This window comes from Oncorhynchus gorbuscha, linkage group LG04, assembly GCF_021184085.1.
Source record: "Oncorhynchus gorbuscha isolate QuinsamMale2020 ecotype Even-year linkage group LG04, OgorEven_v1.0, whole genome shotgun sequence".
Taxonomy (NCBI): domain Eukaryota; kingdom Metazoa; phylum Chordata; class Actinopteri; order Salmoniformes; family Salmonidae; genus Oncorhynchus; species Oncorhynchus gorbuscha.
In genome coordinates, this window is record NC_060176.1 from 11569194 (window position 1) to 11589021 (window position 19828).

Genomic DNA, 19828 nt, shown 5'->3' on the forward strand with positions numbered 1-19828 from the left:
TATATAGCCCTTCGTACATCAGCTGATATCTCAAAGTGCTGTACAGAAACCCAGCCTAAAACCCCAAACAGCAAGCAATGCAGGTGTAGAAGCACGGTGGCAATTGACTTTGTTATCCTTAAGCCATTTTGCAACTTTGGAAGTATGCTTTGGGTCATTGTCCATTTTGAAGACCCATTTGCGACCAAGCTTTAACTTCCTGACTGATGTCTTGAGATGTTGCTTCAATATATCCACATAATTTCCCTCCCTCATGATACCATCTATTTGGTGAAGTGCACCAGTCCCTCCTGCAGCAAAGCACCCCCACAACATGATGCTGGTTGGGATGGTGTTCTTCGGCTTGCAAGCATCCCCCCTTTTCCTCACAACATAACGATGGTCATTATGCCCATACAGTTCTATTTTTGTATCATCAGACCGGAGGACATTTCTCCAAAAAAGTATGATCATTCTCCCCATGTGCAGTTGCAAACTGTAGTCTGGCTTATGGCGTTTTTGGAGCAGTGGCTTCTTCCTTGCATTTCAGGTTATGTCGATATAGGACTCGTTTCACTGTGGATATTGATACCTTTGTACCTGTTTCCTCCAGTATATTCACAAGGTCCTTTGCTGTTGTTCTGGGATTGATTTGCACCCATAATTATTTACACCTACAGGCTTCGGCTGCCACATAACTGGGCTGGGGCTGGGGGTGGGTGGATGGTGGGGGATGGGCTGGCCTTGTATGCTGCCAGTGGGCCCAGTAAAGTTTCCACGTCTGCCCACATGTCTATATATTATCTGGCTCGGCCACTGGGGTTCTGCGTAGATGGCTGTGATTCCCAGAGGATTTGCTAAAGCCAGTCTGTGATGTGCTGGAACAATGTGAGGATGAGTCAACTAAAACCACATGACGTGTGAGAAATAGAAATGCTTTCGAGTTCATCACGTGCAGATATGTAATTGAGTCATGCCAACATACAAACATGCCAACATGTGTTATACAGAGAGCACATAGAGTACGGAAGAACAACTGGTCATATACACTTTCATACAGTTCAAACAGGGGTCTATGATTGAGAGCATGGGAGAAATATCCCTGTGTTGGTATTCCTAGGCTAGGAATAGATTGCACCCTAGCTCGGAGGAGGCAAGGGTCTGTGTTATATCTCAGAGCACAAGCAGATGATAAGGGTTGGGTGACAAGCCTCTTCACCCTCTCCCATTTCAGGAACAAGTCAATGGGTTGTTACAGGGAAGTAATGGTCAAGGGGACAGTCCAAAAAGTTTGCAGGTTAAACCACCCAATGTTCAGAAGGGTTTACTTCCCAAAGTCTTGAGCTAACATGAGTTAGTATGTAATACACATGTAATACCATCAATCAAATATACAAGCTTTATAACATGGCTTGGCTGAATTCTCAATTCTGATTAGCAAAAGCTAATGTATAATATGTTGTGTTTGTGTGCTGCTACACCAAAGGTCAAGCAATAGGAATTGTGTATCCAACGTCAGTGCATCTCAGAGTGTCAAATCAATTTCATTAATGCTAAAGAGTTCTTTATCATAGTCTTTTTGTTTTTTTACATTGCATCCAAGTCTAATCGATGTCAAATGTGCACAATGCTCAGTGAGTCCAACAGTGCGTAGAAGTCAGTGAAAACAGCCAGCTTTAAGAAAGGAGATCTCTGAGGACCTCTAGTGGTCATCTGTATTACCACTCCTGTAAGCCTTCTGGTGATAATGATTGACAGTATCATTTGAAACGGTCCTGTTTCTACGTGCTATAGAATGTAAAAGGTCCAGATGTGATTGTGCAATTATTGAGTTGTAGGAGCAAAACTTGCTAATTGTCAGATTCCATTAAGACATTGGCTTTGACGTTCACATAAATGCTTTTTACAAAAGCAGCAAAAACAGTTATTGTTTATTTGAACACAATCAATAGTTATTACATTGATAACCATCTTGCATACTATATACAGTTAACTATCTCCCTCTCTCACTACCCTTTTCAGGACTTCCACTATGTTTCTCCCTCTACAAATGGGAATATGGCCTCCTCTCCAAGTGAGACCTCCCCCCCAGCACTTCACCACTGAACTGATAAGTCAGCTTCTTCTTGACCTTTTTGACCTCGCCTGTCTTGCCGTAGTTGCGAAGAGCCCGTGCCATCTTCTGGTAGGTCATTTTCTTGCGGTTGCCCTTCTGTACGCCCCACCGATGTGCCAGTGCCTCCTTGTGTTTCGAGGAGAACTGGAAGGTGCCCTTGTCCCTGTCCACCCACCAGATACTGTCCTTCATGTCCCCATTCCTCAGCAGATCCAGCAGGAACTGGTACAGACGGATCTTCTTCTTGTTGCCTATATTAATGTTGACAAAATGACAAAATGGTTAAACATGCAATGAATCAGTTGAGGAGGTTCCCTACCTATGACCTACATGGTGTATGATTATTGTGACCTCAAAAGCTAAATCATCATGTGAGATATTAGGTACGCATGTATTTACATTTACATTTAAGTCATTTAGCAGACGCTCTTATGAAAGAATTCCCTACCCAATTCTCCCCTTGTTACTTGGGCAATGTGGTCTCTCAGACACTCCTCATCAGACACTTCTAGTGGAGGGCTGCGGCCTCCTGGCTCCTCGTCGTCTGAGCTCCTCATCGTCTGAGGAGAGGGGTGCAAGTAGCCCATGGCACGGGGGTAATATGGCACCTTGGACACAACAAACAACAATAACCATGTACAATACAAAACCATTACAATTACAACCAATTACAATACATTATTTTTGGAGCAGTATTCACTGAGAAATTACAACTAAACAAATTATATACCATGCTGATCATGTTATATATACAGTGAGGCGCAAGTGTTATTAATGACGGCAACCGTTTTTACTCCCCCAATCATTTATCCCCACCACAGGCGGCTGGTAGCACCTTAATTAGGGAGGACTGGCACATAGTAATGGCTGGAACAGAATAAATGGAATGGTATCAAACACTCCATTCAAGCCATTATTATGAGCTGTCCTCCCCTCAACACCCTCCTGTGAATACCCACTCCCTCGAATGTATCAAGTGACAGAGGAGTTGAATGAATACTTATGTGGGAGAAAAAGAGCTTCAACGCAGATTTACTTAAAGTGTAGTCAACTTTGTTCTAAGGGCAGAAAGAATCTGATTGGTTTAGGGCAGAACCAATCCGATTGGTTTCTAACTCTGAATCTTGTAAATAGCTTTGAGTTACAAGTTGTTTTAAAATCCTTTTTGTGCTACAGTAGTCAAACAAATGTGACAGTATCTCTAAGATACAACTTGTCTCCTGACTTGAAGCGAAGAATAAAATGTAGCAAACTAGCAGCCTTATGCTAAGCTAATCAGAGCAAGAATGTTAGCTAAGCATTTAGTAACCTCTTAGCTACTCATGTTGAATTAATAAATAGTATATTGAGTCATAGAATAGAACTAGCTGGGTCTCTAATATACCTGTACATCGGCTCCCATTTACTTTATCAATAATATTTAGTTAAATAAGCTATATAAACAACTGGGGGAAGAAAAGTAAAATGCTAAGCTAAATGTAGCTTAGCTGAGCAGAAACCTACCTCCTACTAATGTTGAATTATAAAATTAAAATAACTAGCAAGTTAGGTCTGAAATCTGCCAATAGGTCAGTTAACATTTGTTTTATTAAAGGTTTAGATGAATAAGCGATATCAACAAAAAAAATGGAATAGACTGTTTATGCTACCCTGCGGGCAGAAATGTTCAAGCACAAAAGGTAATACAAAAAGTATTTACTGCCCTAGGGGCAGCCATGGACATATGGTCATTTCCATGTAAAAGGACCCATGAGCACCAACATGTGAAGTTCATAGGAGAAATTAAGGCAAATATACATTTTTCAACCATTTATAATGTTAAGAAAAGACCCCTGCCAACTAATATCAATAATAACACGTTCATATTTACTTTTGGGTCCATGTTTCTGCCTTCTGTAAGTTTAAGAAACATTGCCTTGTGCTTTGCAATTCCGTTACCAAAACCCCACATATCTTTAAGATATTTTCTCATTTCTCTCCCTCATGAGGGAGGATAAAGAAAGGTCACAGATGTAACAAGTACACCTATCAATTATTATAGTATTTTACTGATATCAATTTTGTTAATAAATTATTTAAAATGATTAAAACCAAATTGGTAACGGAATTTCCCAAAAACCGGTAAAGGAATTTCTGCTATTTAATTGGCTACAACGGGAAATCATAGTAGTCACAAACCACAGTTGGGTTCACAAGTTTGGACAGCACAGTACTATACAGTACATTAAATAAAAGTTGAGTAGAGATCAGCACAGTACAGTAAAGAAAAGTACAGTACAGTACAGTACTGTATTGTAAAGTACTGAACTAAGCTCTACTTTACTGTACTCTACTGTACTCGATTGTACTCTACTGTTCTGTGCTCTGCTGTACTGTACTCTACTGAACTCTACTGTGCTGTACTTTGATGTCCAAACTTCTGAAACATAGACGTACATCTATGACTGGTTCAGATTTGGTTCGTTTTGGACCAAGCAAATGTGGTCTTGTTTGGGGGCAGAGCTCATTAAAGTAATAGCGGTTGTGTAGAATAATCCCCAAAATATGCAAAGGAGGATATTGCATCTGTATACCTTTGTGTACCTATTTAGGATAGATCCCCATGAAGAGAATGACATTCATATCCATAATTATCCATTTCTGTGTAGTACAGGACTTAGATCAGGGACCCATGATGAAATTCTGTTACATTTTTTATTTTACTAGGCAAGTCAGTTAAGAACAAATTCTTATTTTCAATGATGGCCTAGGAACAGAAGGTTAACTGCCTTGCTCAGGGGCAGAATGACAGATTTGTACCTTGTCAGCCTGGGGATTTGAACTTGCAACCTTTCGGTTACTAGTCCAATGCTCTAACCACCTATAAATCCACTTCACCTATTGTAGTTCCATAACAAAAATATATATTTTTTTAAAGTCAAGGTGACATGTCATAGCTGACACCCCCTTCTTTCTGTAGACATTGTTGAGTCCTAATTCTGAAATTTTACAGAAATTCTGTTACCAAACTTTGAATCTGCACAGGTCTTCTAGTAAATGTGTTTTTGTTAAATTTTCTGTGTAAATTGTTAAACTTAGCCCTTGTGCACTGTATGGTTTGTTAAACTTTAAAATATTTTTTGTTTGTTTGATATACATTTTAAGTGAAAAATCTGAGTCGTGGAATTGCCCTTTTCTAAATGATATTGTTATCGTCACCCAAACTAACATTTACTGGCATATTTGAGACCTAGCTAGCTCTGTTCTTTGACTCAACATTAGTAAAATGTAGCTATCTGCTAGCCAACTAGTTCTGTTTTGCTTAGCATTTTATATTGATGCCCCTGGAGCAGCATAACTATCCATCCCTGTTGTTTTTGTCATAAAGCTTATTCAACTTAACATTTCAATAAAGCAAATGTTACCTGACTTATTTGTATATTTGACACCTAGTTAGCTATACTAGTTATATTTATTAATTCAACATGAGTAGCTAAGAGGTTACTAAATGCTTAGCTAGATTTCTTGCTCTGATTAGATTAGCATATCGCTGCTAGCTTGCTACATTTGACTCTTTGCTTCAAGTCAGGAGACCAGTTGTATTTTAGAGGTATTGTCACGTTTGTTTTCGTACTCATAATAACAATAATAACAATGTAACTCAAAGCTGTATTTACATGATTCTCAGTTCAAACCTTTGCCATGTTTTTAAGAGTAGTATATCTGTTAAACTCTGCCCACTGACCTGTTCTTGACAATACAATCATCTCAAGTTAGCCCAGCGGTCGCAAAGATTTTAGGACAACGCCCCGCTGCATGAGGTGTGATGTGTGGTTGCTGTTATTGCAGTTTGACTGTTTGGCAGTGCAAAACCCTGGCAAAACATTCAGCACACAGTTCTAAAAACCCACTGTTTCTGCTCTGAGGCAGTATGTCAGTTCCATTTAAAAATAGAAAAGGCATCTTTAAGGATATTCTCATCCACGCTCATTAATTAATGCTCTCTGTTTAAAGTGTAATATTACACTAAGAAGACAGACAATGCTCCTCTCTCTGTGTGTGTGTGTGTGTGTGTGTGTGTGTGTGTGTGTGTGTGTGTGTGTGTGTGTGTGTGTGTGTGTGTGTGTGTGTGTGTGTGTGTGTGTGTGTGTGTGTGTGTGTGTGTGTGTGTGTGTGTGTGTGTGTGTGTGTGTGTGTGTGTGTGTGTGTGTGTGTGTGTGTGTGTGTGTGTGTGTGTGTGTGTGTGTGTGTGTGTGTGTGTGTGACATAATGTTGAGGAGGTCACATCTGGTTAAAAAAAGAATTATTTGTTCATCAGCCGTTAGTGAGTTGGCAGATTATAGTTCTGTAGCAACACCAGCAGGCCCCAGTTAGGAAAAGGCCACAATGTCAAACCATCTGTGTGTAGGCGCACCCTACATCCTCCACGCAACACAGCTCACCAGTAACAAACAGTAGACCAGATACACCTTTCATAGTCATATCTTTATCTGAAGACAGATGGTTGATTTGATGTTTATCTGTTATTAAGCATTTCTGAAGCATTGCTATTGCCACTAGAGGGGACATGTAAATGAATTCTGCTACTTGCTTTAGTCCTGAACATTCAGAACCCCTCTCTATTAGTCATGTACACTACGTCTGCTTGAAAAGAATGACCAACTCAAACACTGTCTGTGTTAGAGGAAAAGAGAGGTCAGGGGTCATGGGGTGGGCTCACCGGTGGGGGTAGGGCATGGTTGTGTCCCCCAAGGCCAGGGTCCAGAGAGAGAGTGTCAACATCGCTGTAACGAGCCATACTGGGTAGATGTAGTTGCTGGACACTCTGGAGCTCAGTGAAGTGGCCCTCTTGGAGGTTGTCAAAGTCCAGAGGATGGGCATGATGAGTGGCGTGATAGTCCCAGTGATCTGAACAGAGAGACACATTTTAATTGTTCATTGAGTAAGAGGTAGGTCTGAAGGAAGTGTACACTAAATGGCAATGTTCAGATGGCATAGAATAGAGAAAACCTATTTGACTACAGATTCCAAATACACAATGTCTGCTATTCATTTAAAGTGTTCAGCAAAAAAGTTTTAGGCAATTTCCTGTTCACACATCTTTGCTTTGGCAGTTGTCTTTTTCTTTCTTTTTTAGCCTGAATGTCACAAATGTGTTAAAACGTGTAGAAACCCAAAGACTTTCTGCATGTAAACATGTTTTAGTGATCTGTTGTGTTCTGTCCTGAGACTGCACCAGAGACTTGCCATTCTTAGGATTTTATATTTATCAAGCATACTGTAATAATTTAGTTTGTTAAATGGAGCAGAGCCTATATACTTCTACAGCTCCTACTAGTAATTACCAGTTTATTCTTGCAGTAGGATCAGTTGATTACAGGATAAAATACAACCGAACCTCTCCATTTCAATAAACCCCAGGGGGGAAAGTTGTGCCTGACCGAAATGGCATCTGTTTCCTGTACTCCATGGGGGCAACATGGTTGGCTCCAGCTGCAGTGTCTTTAGACTTTTTATGTAGAGTATTGTCTTTAATATAGCTACTGTGTGTGATTTCCTCAGGCCTGGTCAAACACATATCTCGTTGGGCCGGCACTATTCACTTCCGTATAAGTGATTTTCAAATTGTTTATTTCGTCTACAATTATGTGATGGTAAGTTCATCAGAGAAAGCAAAATCAATTTGAAATGTATATCATTGTATCATAGTTACCAATATTATCAATAGATAATACATGATAATACATTAATAAAAGGAAAAATGTTGTAGTGTTATAAAGCTCACCTCCTTGACTCTCTGCATCGATGACATAGGGATATGAATATTCTGACATCTGTTGTCTATAGATGTCGGGTTCGTACATGTCCTCTGATGCCTGTTAAAACAACAATAATATCCTCAACTGAAATCATAACAAAACTTCACATAATGTTTTACTATTGTTTCCAAGGAACTGACACTCAACATCTATATACACATTTTCTTTCTTCCCTTGATAATGTTTGTTGATAATGACATTGTTGAACAACATTTTGAGCTTTTTAAACTTCATTGACATTTACTACAATACTTTTGCTGTGGTTTTTTCATGGTCGGTCATAACCTTACAAAATTGTTTGTTGTGAAACAAAACATATTGTTAGTTGTATAAACTATTATGTTAGAAATATTGTTCTTTTGACAGTATGTAGACCACAAAAGTACCAACATTGTGTACCAGTTTAAGAGTTTGAAATTGAATGATGTTACAGTAATCTATTAATATATTTGAATTAATTATCATAATTTGAAAAATTCCATGTTAATATGAAATTCAAACTTGAATTCAGTGAGCTGGAGATGCATTTTCTGTATAAGTACATCCTGTGGTATATAAACAAGTACATAAACTCAACAAATAACCACATACCTGTATATACTTGGGCCTATAACTGAATGAACACAAATTGTTTGACACATCGTGTACTTACAGGACCAGGTGAGATGAGGTACCCCTCCATTCTGTACGGATGCAACATGAAGGCTTCTTCTTGAACCGACCTACTTTCAGGCACTTAGCTTCAATTGTTTCTCACACTCTTTCAAAACTTTTCCCGCACCATTGCACAACGTTTACCAAATTTCCTCTCACCAAACGAAACCCAAAATGTCTCCCTCTGCCTATACAACTTTATCCACTTGTAAGCCAAGCTATTCTCTCAAATTTTGTCTATGAAAATAAAATAAATTAGCCCTACTCAGTGACTGAAAATTAAAAGGGAACCTGATATTTTGACTTCTGTATATCTTTGTGGGTGTACACATCTCAGTGTGTCTGGTGGCGGTTCCTGGTCATTGGTGATTTGTCAGGGGGAGATTCTAACATCTCACATTTATTAAGGCTCAATTGCATCGCCTCCCAAACCAGCCAATCATTTCAAGGCCTCTCTTAACTGTCAGTCTTCTAGCATAGCATCATCTGTCAGTGGATAGTATCTTTGCATCTCATTGTGACCCTTTTTCCAACCAAATTAAATGTGTTTTTTTTTGTGGCTAAAGTGCAGGTATCCATATGCATATACCTTGCATACACTATACAAATCTATATGAATATTACAAATCTAATATTAAACATTTTTAGCATGTTTCAATGCCAGATTGATAGTCGCCTGGTCCACGTTATAACAATTGTATTTTGCATTTAACATTGTCATCTCGCAGACCAGTATCAGTGTGTACATTGGATTTGGTGTTCAGCAAGGTTCGGCACTTGGACCCCTGTTATTCCCTATACTATGCTATCCCTTCAAATAAACTGGTGTAAATATGTCAATTAAAAAACAAACCAGGAGCTTGAGTTCTAGCCGTATCAATGAAATAATGACTCACATACATCGATGAATTCTGCTATATTTCTATCCAAACAATTGTTTCATCTGTGTGTAGATTAGCTGGACAGATAAAATCATGACACTGCCTTTTTGCAATCCTGCAACAGCTGTGGAGGTTAAGGGAGAGGAGATAAAATACCTCCTAAGACAATAGTAGTGTTGGTGGGGGGATTCTTGAGAAATCGCAAATGTTTTAATCTATTTTCTGACCAAATGTGTTTTTCTCACCATTCACCATTCTTTCTCACAATGGGTACAGTGTACTGTACAGTAGCTCTGCTACTAGACTCAGATGACCCTCTCTCCTGACCCTATGGGCCGGTTTACAGGCCACAGTATGAGTATGCTTTTTTATCCAGGACTAGGCCATGTCTGGGAAACCAGCCCTATCTGTCTCAGGTATCTCTCCCTGACACAACATCTCTGTTTTAACTTGAAGAGAAGTGAGGACACAAGCCAAGCCTCCAACTGACAGGCTTGTATAGATTTGGAGAGAGGAAGAGTGCATCAGTCTGATAATGACCAGATACTTGAAATACTGTAGACAGTAAGATCCAAATCGCACTGAAGATAATTTCGGAATGATTATTATATTCCCTTGGTTGATCAAAGCTTAATATAACACACAACCAAAAACCATGTAGTCAAATTTGCTCTATTATGGATGTCCATCAATTCTATTGTTTTTTCTCTCCTTCAACTCTATCAAAGACTATGTTGACTATATTTTCCGTGAATTGTTATAACCTTACCTGATAATGTTTTGATGTGCTACATAGCACCAAATACAGTGTATTCTTTGTTTAATAATCATCATTAACAAAGGCAAACAATTAGTTTGACTTACTGGTTGCAGTATAACAATCTTAATTTGGTAGACCTGTGCATTTGATGTTGGTGTACTTTGTTGGATGTTGGTTTACGTGGCTTTTCAGTTTGCCTTGCTTGCATGGTCTAGGGTTATAATTTGAGTCCCTTGCATCCTTTTCTACCACTTGTAGGTCTGCTAAAACCACACAGCCTGTCCATGGCCTCCATGTTAATCACAGCTGTCTGAGCAAAACTGATGACATTTAGTAATAATACACTATGTACGTTACAGCAAGCCCAGCACGCTATTTTCACCACGGCTATTTTCAGAGCACACAAACGACTCTCTTTTTGAATATATAGTTTTTTCTCAAACACAAAAAATATGCTGTTTTGTCATAAATCATTCAGGTTTCCCAGATCTGTTTAAAATGAACTATTAGGTGGAGATCGGTGGACATCTCAGTAAGAGGTCAGTCTCTCAGCCTCATGGACAGCACTATAGTTCGTTTGATGAGTATGATATAGTGTCATTTCTGTTCCCCTGTACTTTGCTTTACAGAGTACATCCACATACAGGTCTACTACATACTATATAAGGCTTCAGATTACTAGGCCTTCGACAGCTAAAAACAAGATGAAAGTTAAACAGGCGTCATTGTGCTCATCCCTTTTTGGGAAAGACAAGAACACACTTTCAGTTCTGTGTTTGAATGAATGGCTCAATACATTACATGTGTGTTTCTTACAATGTAAAATGTAAAAAGCTACAGGAAATAGGCAGATAACATTCCAACAGAATCAGGCCTATAATTTGGTTTTACATTTCTACTGTTAGTCAACAAGGCGGTGTCAGAGGAAGGCCCTAAAAATTGTCAAAGACCCCAGCCACCCCAGTCATAGACTGTTCTCTCTACTACCATGGCAAGCGGTACTGGAGTGCCAAGTCTAGGACAAAAAGGCTTCTCAATAGTTTTTACCGCCAAGTCATAAGACTCCTGAACAGGTAACCAAATGGTTACCCGGACTATTTACATTGTGTGCCTCCGCCCAACCCCTCTTTTACACTGCTGCTACCCTCTGTTTATCTAAAATGTATAGTCACTTTAACTATACATTCATGTACATACTACCTCAATTGGCCCGAACAACCAGTGCTCCTGCACATTTGCTAAACGCATTGTGTCCCCCCCCCAACCCCTCTTGCACCCTTCTGCTACTCTCTGTTCATCATATATGCATCGTCACTTTAACCATACCTACATGTACATACTACCTCAATAAGCCTAACTAACAGGTGTCTATATAGCCTTTGCTACTCTTATTTTCAAATGTCTTTTTACTGTTGTTTTATTTCTTTACTTACCTGCACACACACACACACACACACACACACACACACACACACACACACACACACACACACACACACACACACACACACACACACACACACACACACACACACACACACACACACACACACACACACACACACACACACACACACACACACACACACACACACATGCCTTTTTTTCACGCACCATTGGTTAGAGCCTGTAAGTAAGCATTTCACTGTAAGGTCTACTACACCTGTTGTATTCAGCGCAAGTGACAAATAAACTTTGATTTGATTTGATTCAGTCTTGACCATCATCATTTTCAGCATCACGCATGCACACACACACACACACTCACACACCCACACACACACACACACTATGTAAAAGAGGAACTGGGAAATTCTCTTTTAGATTCAGTTCCTTATGGGGGGGGGTTGCTGTGAATGACTCCATTTGTGTGTCTAAACTTCAGTATGATCTAGGCCGCAAAACTTAAAATATAAACCTATAGGGGTATTTCAGTGATTGTCTTGTCTGATCACGTTGGGCCTTTTCATACAGTAAGGAAACATAATACGTATTGTATCTTATCAGTCCCTGCTAGATCAGACCAGCTTCTTTCTTTGGTAAAACATAGTAGATAAAATGTCTACTGTGTTTGGTTTCCAGCAATGACTTGTGGACAAAGCTCCTGGACACATAAAGCCTTTTACTGGAATATAAATACTTAATTAATGGCAATACTTCATAAAACATGCTTTTTAATGCAAGACTAGGTCTGGTAAACTAGCTACAGGCACACGGATGCTGTTGTGTTTACTGTATCACGTGCACCCATGGACGCTTTGGTTTTAGGCTACAAAAGCGAGCGACTGAGTACTCGACAACTGGAGATGTCTGAATGCAGTTATGTTCAGAAGGTGCATATCTCTGATGGCTAAAGCATCCTTATAAGCAAGCAGTCAGATTGACATCTCTTACTGAACAGCCCCTTATGGCTTTAATACCCTGAGTTCTCAGGGCCACAGTGTAACAATTGTTCTCATTTAGCAATACAAAAAATACACTGGAGGGGGACTCAGTCAGGGTCTCAACTTACTGTTTTGAGTTAGAATAGTAGAATACACAAGATGCAATTTTGACATTTGGTTGTGCCTCAGCAGCTTTTCTCTTGTTATGTCAGTCACTGACAGTCAGTCGATTAGTCAATCAGCTAAATGATTTTTGATTGTTAAGTTAGTCTAGCTACTGTATCTAAACCTGTAGTAATCATGGTCCAATTATCAACCGCGGAGCCTCATTGATTTTGTTGTCACTCTCACTCAAATATCATATTAAAAACTGCAAACGTTTATCTCCATCCTATGGCAAAATTTGTACAATTGCATGAAATTACTTATAAAATTGCAAACATTGCTCTCCACCCAATGGCAACTTTTATAGAATTGCAGGAAATTAGCTGTTTGAAGCTGGTGTACAAAATCAAAGGTAAAAGTCGCAAAAAGAAAACTTAAGAACTGGAAGCATAGAAATAGCGCACAAGAATGACATATCTATAACTCACAATTCTATGTACATTTGGTCTGGTTTCCCAAAAAGTTGCAACATATTGCAGCTTACATTCTTTTCTCTCTGCTGCAAAATGTTTTGTTTGCAAGGTGGCACTCCCCCACCCCAAATTGTTTTTGCTTAGGGCCCCCAAAAGCCTAGAGTCTTTTGCAACTGACTACATATGTGGGTATGGATGTGGATATGCAGACCGAGTTCAGATGTTTTGTGGCCCCCATCCCCATCAAAGTTGCCCATACCTGGTTTAAACCAATTTGAGTAAAAGAAACATTTTTACAGGCTGTTTCTTTTACATTGGCAAAAGACTGTATTCTTAAGGATTGCAAAATAGTCACAATGCAGGCCCACATTTCTAGTCAGGACTATATCTGGCTTTAAATGGATACCTTTGATTACTCATATGTCATAATCTGTTAGTTTAATTTGGACAGACAGAGAGCCTCTACTAGACCTCTGTGGCCTCACACTTTCGGGTCACGAGAGCGTACCCACAAACCCTCTCACAAGGGGATGACATGCAAGACCACTGACTGTGGAAAACAGGATACAGAGACCGTCGCAACAGGAAATGTTGCACTCTTTGTCTATTATTTGACCAAAATTTCTCCAGATCAATGTCCACACTGTGCTGGTTTTGACAGCATTTACGTAATCATCCTCTGACAAACTCTCTTGAACAACTAGTGTAATTTAGCTTGAATAGTTGGAAACATGTTATAGCCCAGTAAAACATTCGATAACACTTTATTTGGATAGTGAGTTGGAAAATCCGGACGATGTTGATAAGCAACTGCTTGCTAAGGTTATGGTTAGGTTTAGAATAAGGGTTAGGATAATGGTTAGGATTAGAGGTAAGGTTAGTAGATAGTTAGTTGAAATGTTACTGATAGTGTCTGTAAAGCATCTATAGATGAACGATCCAAATAGGTTTACAAACATTCTTCATTCTAGTTATTATTTAAAGAGTCCTGTTATTAGTTTTGATGTGATAACAACATATCCTAAACCAAGTAATTACATTTAGAAGAAACAAATGAAGACAAATGTGGACACAAAGTATTAGCTGCCAGTGATGACCATCGGTCTACTGCCTAGATGTTAGCTAAATATATCTTTTAAAGGTACATTTTTACTCTTGATGTAAACCATTGACTCTCAGTCAAAGATAAAATATACTATTAATGAACAACAAGGGCATTTATTTTTCAACAACTTATAACGCAAGACTATCAAATCAAATAATGGATAAGGATATAATGCAAACTGTAACCTAGTGATCTAGAAAGGCCAAATTGCCTCTCAAATGACCTCTTTACTCCATTCAATAAAAAGTAGCAAGAATACCAATACTAGTAATACAGATATATCTCTGAGTTGAAACCAGCATAAAAACATATTTCATAACATTACAATCTGTATCAAAGGATGCTCATGGGAAGAAACGCCTCCTGTCTCTCTCAGTCCAGCCAGCCTCACTCTTACCGTCCCTCTCATAAGTCTTCCAGGAGCAGCATCTATAGTAGCACGCTCTCTGTAAATGCAGGAGAATCTCACTGAGTCAGTTAAGCAAATTGCCACAGAGAGCAAGAAATCTGAGATTTCTATAACTTAACTAGGGAACTAAAAACTTCCTTAAATTTTTACCAATTTAACCTGGAACTCAAAAGATTTTCTTCTCCTTCTCCTTCTTCCTTAAACCAGATGGTAACTAAACAGCTTGCCACAAAGAAAAGCTTGATTAGAGGTAGTGGTTGAGGTAGTCATCTGTGATCTGATTTCTGCTCCCTCTGTGGAGCCACTTGCTCCTTCCAGGCCTTATACTGCAGGTGCAATCCAGTAGTATGCCATAGAATCCATTAGATTACCATATGATGAACTGAACACCAAGGGCCCTTATTGATTTGGATGTATATCAGAGAGTTGTTTATAATTATCACGAATCAAGGTAAGACCCAGATGCAGACACGTCGAATTGACAATGGTTTAATATGCCAACAGGGGCAGGCAATAGACAGGCCAAGGCAGGCAGGGGTCAGTGAACAAGAGGTGGGGCAACGGTACTGAACGGCAGGCAGGCTCAGGGTAGGCAAAGGTCAAACAATACAGAGGTGGGGCAAAGGTACAGGTCGGCAGGCAGGCTCAGGCAGAGTGGTAAGGCAGGTGGGCTCAGAGTCAGGACAGGCAAGGGTCAAAACCAGGAGGGCGAGAAAAAGAGAGACTGGGAAAAGCAGGCGATGTGAACAAACGCTGGTTGACATGACAAACAGGCAACGGACAATCAGAGAACACAGGTATAAATATACAGGGGATAATGGGGAAGATGGGCGACACCTGAAGGGGGGTGGAGACAATCACAGGGACAGGTGAAACAGATCAGGGTGTGACAATAATTGAACGGAGTGGACACACACTGCTATGGGAGTGGGTTATACAAATATAAGTCATAGCTATTTGTTTTGTCTACTGTCTATACAGATAATAAAGAACTGGTTGTATGCATATGTGTTGAAGGATAATCAGAATATCAGATATCCCCCAAAAACATTCTCGAAAAAGGGAGCAACTGCCAGGAAAATTATGGTTTTGAGGGCATGGCCTGGATAGACAGGCTGTAGAGAGGACCCTGACCCTGGTTTCCTGCCTGACTGACACCAGCAGTTTCGTTGGCCATCATCTCTTTCACAATGACATGGAGCCTCCCCTGACAGGCATGCAAGGGGACATCCAGATTTCTCACTTCTTATTCCCGATTCCTCATTTTCCCCAATGCACTCAGCTTGTCAAGATCCAACCATCAGACAAGGCTTGGATAGAAGACAAAGTTAAATCACATGGCCCATTGACAAGCACACACACACACACATGCACACACAAGCACACACTATGTTTTCCACAAACTCTGCTTCATGGGCCCTTGTCCCACCAACCATAAGTTCCTCTTTCTATATGCATTGCTCAAGTCAGCCAGGGATGACTCATAGTGCGGACATTATTCATGTTTTCTGTTATCTTAACCACTCACAAACAATCTGCATGTGTTCTCAAGGCCCTCGTGTGTCCATTGTGTTGCACAAAAAAAGTGTTGTTTTTTTCAAGATGGTAAGGATAAAAACAACGAACAGAGGACATAGAAGGCACAGTATGTGGGTATATGCGGGTGTATTGTGGTGGAAGGTGGGGTGTGTATTTTTGTGTTTGTAAAAGTCGGGTTAAATGAGTAAAAAAGGGAAATGGTTGCAAATGCCAGAGCCCATGTGTGTCTGCAAGCAGGAGTTATGACAGAGAGAGTTTTCCATTTTGTGCAGATATGGGATATACATTTTAAAATGATTTATAAATATTGTCTGATCGTGATGAAGAGGTCCCCAACCCTGTACCCTAGACACCCACCTGAGCGACCCACACACGAAGGAGAAATCCTTATCTTTTCATCAACGTACTGCAAATAGCCTATATCCAGCCAAGACAGGAAAATAAAGATGGTCAGTGACCCACTAAAGCAGCACTGCCCCCTCAAGTGTCTGAGCCTGCCTGGCAGGGTTGGTCCAATAAAGCCAAAGCCCCCAGATGGCTGAGCATAATATACAAGGAATTTCTCAAAGCTGCTAATGAGAACCTTGATGACCTTTTACCTAGTAGGTGGGGATTACGGTGGGGTATCCCCACCCATGTAGTGGCAGTGCTAGCAACACTAGCTGCAGTAACCCATGGGGAGGGGGTCATACTTGGACAATCAGGACAAATTATTGTGGCCAGGGTGGCACAAAATAATGAAAAGGTCTGACTGCACAGACATGCTTGGGAAAATGTTCACAACGGGGACCAGTGTTCGTGTGGTTCAGAGTAGGGGGGTGTATTTGAGCGCCATCAGCTAGGACTTGATATTGGTTAATCATATCTCCCCATTCTTGCTCAATTTTGCATGCCTTCCCAAACAACTCAATTGTATATGCATGTGTGTGTGTGTGTGTGTGTCTGATGTCTGTTGCAATGATGTTAGGGACAATACAGGATGAATCACAATAATTGTTTGTCAAACTAATAAATACTTGCCAAAAATTACATTTTTGTAATGCCAATCATGGTTGTAGGTAACAATCCTTCGTATGAACTGACAACATTATTACTCATATTATTTGTTAATTGTGGAAATAAATTAAGATATGCAAGATTTTTTAATATACAGTATATTTACCCCAAAAATATGGGGAATTGGAAATGATGCAGTCAATTACTGTAACGACGTTCGTCTGTTGTATGAAGAGAGTCAGACCGAAATGCAGCGTGTAGGTTACTCATGACTTTACCTGAAAATACTATCACATGAAATAAAGTATATGAAAACAGGAAAAAACTGAAACCTATTAGTCAGTAGAGGGGAACAACAGGAAGACAGGAACAAACAGACTGCAGGTCAGGCTGTCTAAATACGGTTCTCAATCAGAGACGCAAGCACCTGACTCTGATTGAGAATAGGCACACCTGCTCACACTCAATCATCTGAAGAAGGCAAAAACCCCACGAAACACAACATAAAACCCATGTCACAGCAAACATCAAAAACAAAAATATAATGACAAGGACAGACATTGATAGAAACAGAATCTATCTGAAATAAAGGACTACCCCCTAAAAAGATGGCAAAAAAGAATAGAATAAAAGAGTAGACAGGTGTGAAATGAGTAAATTCTGAACAGTAGTTAGGCAGCTATTTGAATGAGGAACATCCTGGGAGGTGCTGTCTAAAGAAGTCATAGAGTGTCATGATGTTGGGATATAGCAAGAGCCTGGCCCTTTCCTCCTTCAAGAGGTTGCTGTGAAAGAAACCCTAATCTCCTCAGACCAGCAGGGGAGAAAGATTTTCATGGAGAACAAGAGAAATTCCACAAGGACAAGACATGACAATATATGACAAAATCATGACAACTGGTCTGTTTGTCACAACTTGGTGAAGCAATTACCATAACAATGTTTATATAATAGCCTCAGATATGAGGTTTACATCTAATTGTTGCAGAAGATGAATGAGTAAGTATGATACTGTTTGTGTCATATGATTTTGGACTGTTTAATGAAGGAAAATACAATTCCCTTTTGATTTGAACTAAATCAGAGGACCGCCCCTGAGCCCAGTTAGGGTCAGACATCCTGGGACAGCCCTTTTCGCCCCTTCCGAATAAAACCCCCACTCGGATTTTCGATCAGCAGACCGAGCTTACCTCAATTACGAGATGGCTAAAGGTTGCAGACCATGTTTTTCTCTATTAGGGGAGACAAAGGTTGTAGACCATTGCTGAATCTTTTAACCATACCACGTGGTTAAACTCTTAGACTATCGATACCGACAGAATAAGAACAAGTCTTTGATATTAAGGGAAAGAGAGTCTCTTTACGTTGGACGTTACTTCGAAAATTGAATGACAAGAAATTCAACGAGATAAGCGTTCACAAAATGTTTTGTGTTAGGCTATAAAAAATGGATTTAACCCTTTCACACGTACCATCACACGGGTGTGATCGTTCTACAGTGGACCCTGAAGCGTATGATCACACCCGTGTGTTTAGAACACTCATTTAGAATGCTCGTTTAGAACGGCAGTTTAGAATGACAACAATCAGCATTTGAGCTGGCCACACTATTTTCAGAAACTATTTACACAAACACAGTCCTTACAAAGTTATGTCCAGAATGTCAGCAGTTTATTTTTGGATGCATTGTTCAGATATTCAGAGAAGTAAATATAGCATAACACAATCATCCTAACCGGAAAAATGTAGGCTACATTTGTCCTAGCGCTGAGGAAAGATTGACCCAACACAAGCAGTCATATTTTCTAACTCTCGGCTGACATAAACTACAATATGAATTAGCTAATAGCAAGTACTATATATAATTAATCACATCACGGGTGAGCTCACCATTGATCGAAATAACTAGGTAAAACACTTTATAGAAATCGAAAGTAATCCGACGATTAGTTTCAGCGCACAGCCATGATTTTTTTCCTCACAGAAACCGAAGATAATAAGAGAAGACTGAGATGAGTTTGGTCTGTTTCACATCCCACCATTAATTTCCAGAAGTCCTCAAAAAATTTGTGAACTCTTACTCACCTCATTTTGTTATAACATCTTTGGTCAAACAGACATGAATCCCAGAATGCATTGTATGTCAACAAACATGGCTACACAGCTGGAATTCGCTTAGCTCATCATAATCAGTACAACCTTCAAAAAAGTATTTTACACACATACTATGTGCCCATTACAATCTGTGCAAGAATCGGAATGCATGAGTTGTCACCTAGAATTGAAAACATGTGAATAAAATCATAAATACACAAATAATTACCACACAAAACATTTTCTGATACAAGTGGCGCGTGCCGGCAGTCAACCACGTAACCTCCCACTCTGCGCCATTCAGTGTTGTTGTTTATGTATGTAGCTAGTGAGCTAAGCTGTAGCATTAACAATGTCTTTCAAAAGGAGACAACTCACAAATGTGGAAATTATGGAGATTTTTTAAAATTCTGACAATGAGTCTGAGTATGAAAGTCAGGAATCAGATTCTGACAGTGACCGTGAGGAGCTGCCCCTCAACCTTGTAGCCATTGAGAACCCTGAATCTGAATTTCCCTTGTCAACTGAGGAAGTA

The 19828-nt window shown here is 39.8% G+C and overlaps 1 protein-coding gene across 2 annotated transcripts; it reads right to left on the reverse strand.

Moving 5' to 3' along the window:
* Positions 1-927: 927 nt before the first annotated feature.
* On the reverse strand, positions 928-8930 carry LOC124033658 (transcription factor PU.1-like). 2 transcript variants are annotated; one of them, XM_046345812.1, is made up of 5 exons: positions 8546-8930; positions 7860-7950; positions 6795-6982; positions 2544-2703; positions 928-2346 (listed from the first exon to the last, which is right to left on the reverse strand). In XM_046345812.1, the coding sequence occupies exons 1-5, from the start codon at positions 8591-8593 to the stop codon at positions 2024-2026; spliced, it is 810 nt and encodes a 269-aa protein (XP_046201768.1). In that variant the 5' UTR covers positions 8594-8930; the 3' UTR covers positions 928-2023. The 2 variants fall into 2 exon arrangements, with proteins under 2 accessions (XP_046201768.1, XP_046201767.1); XM_046345811.1 differs by having other exon boundaries at positions 2544-2718.
* Between the last annotated feature and the right edge of the window lie 10898 nt (positions 8931-19828).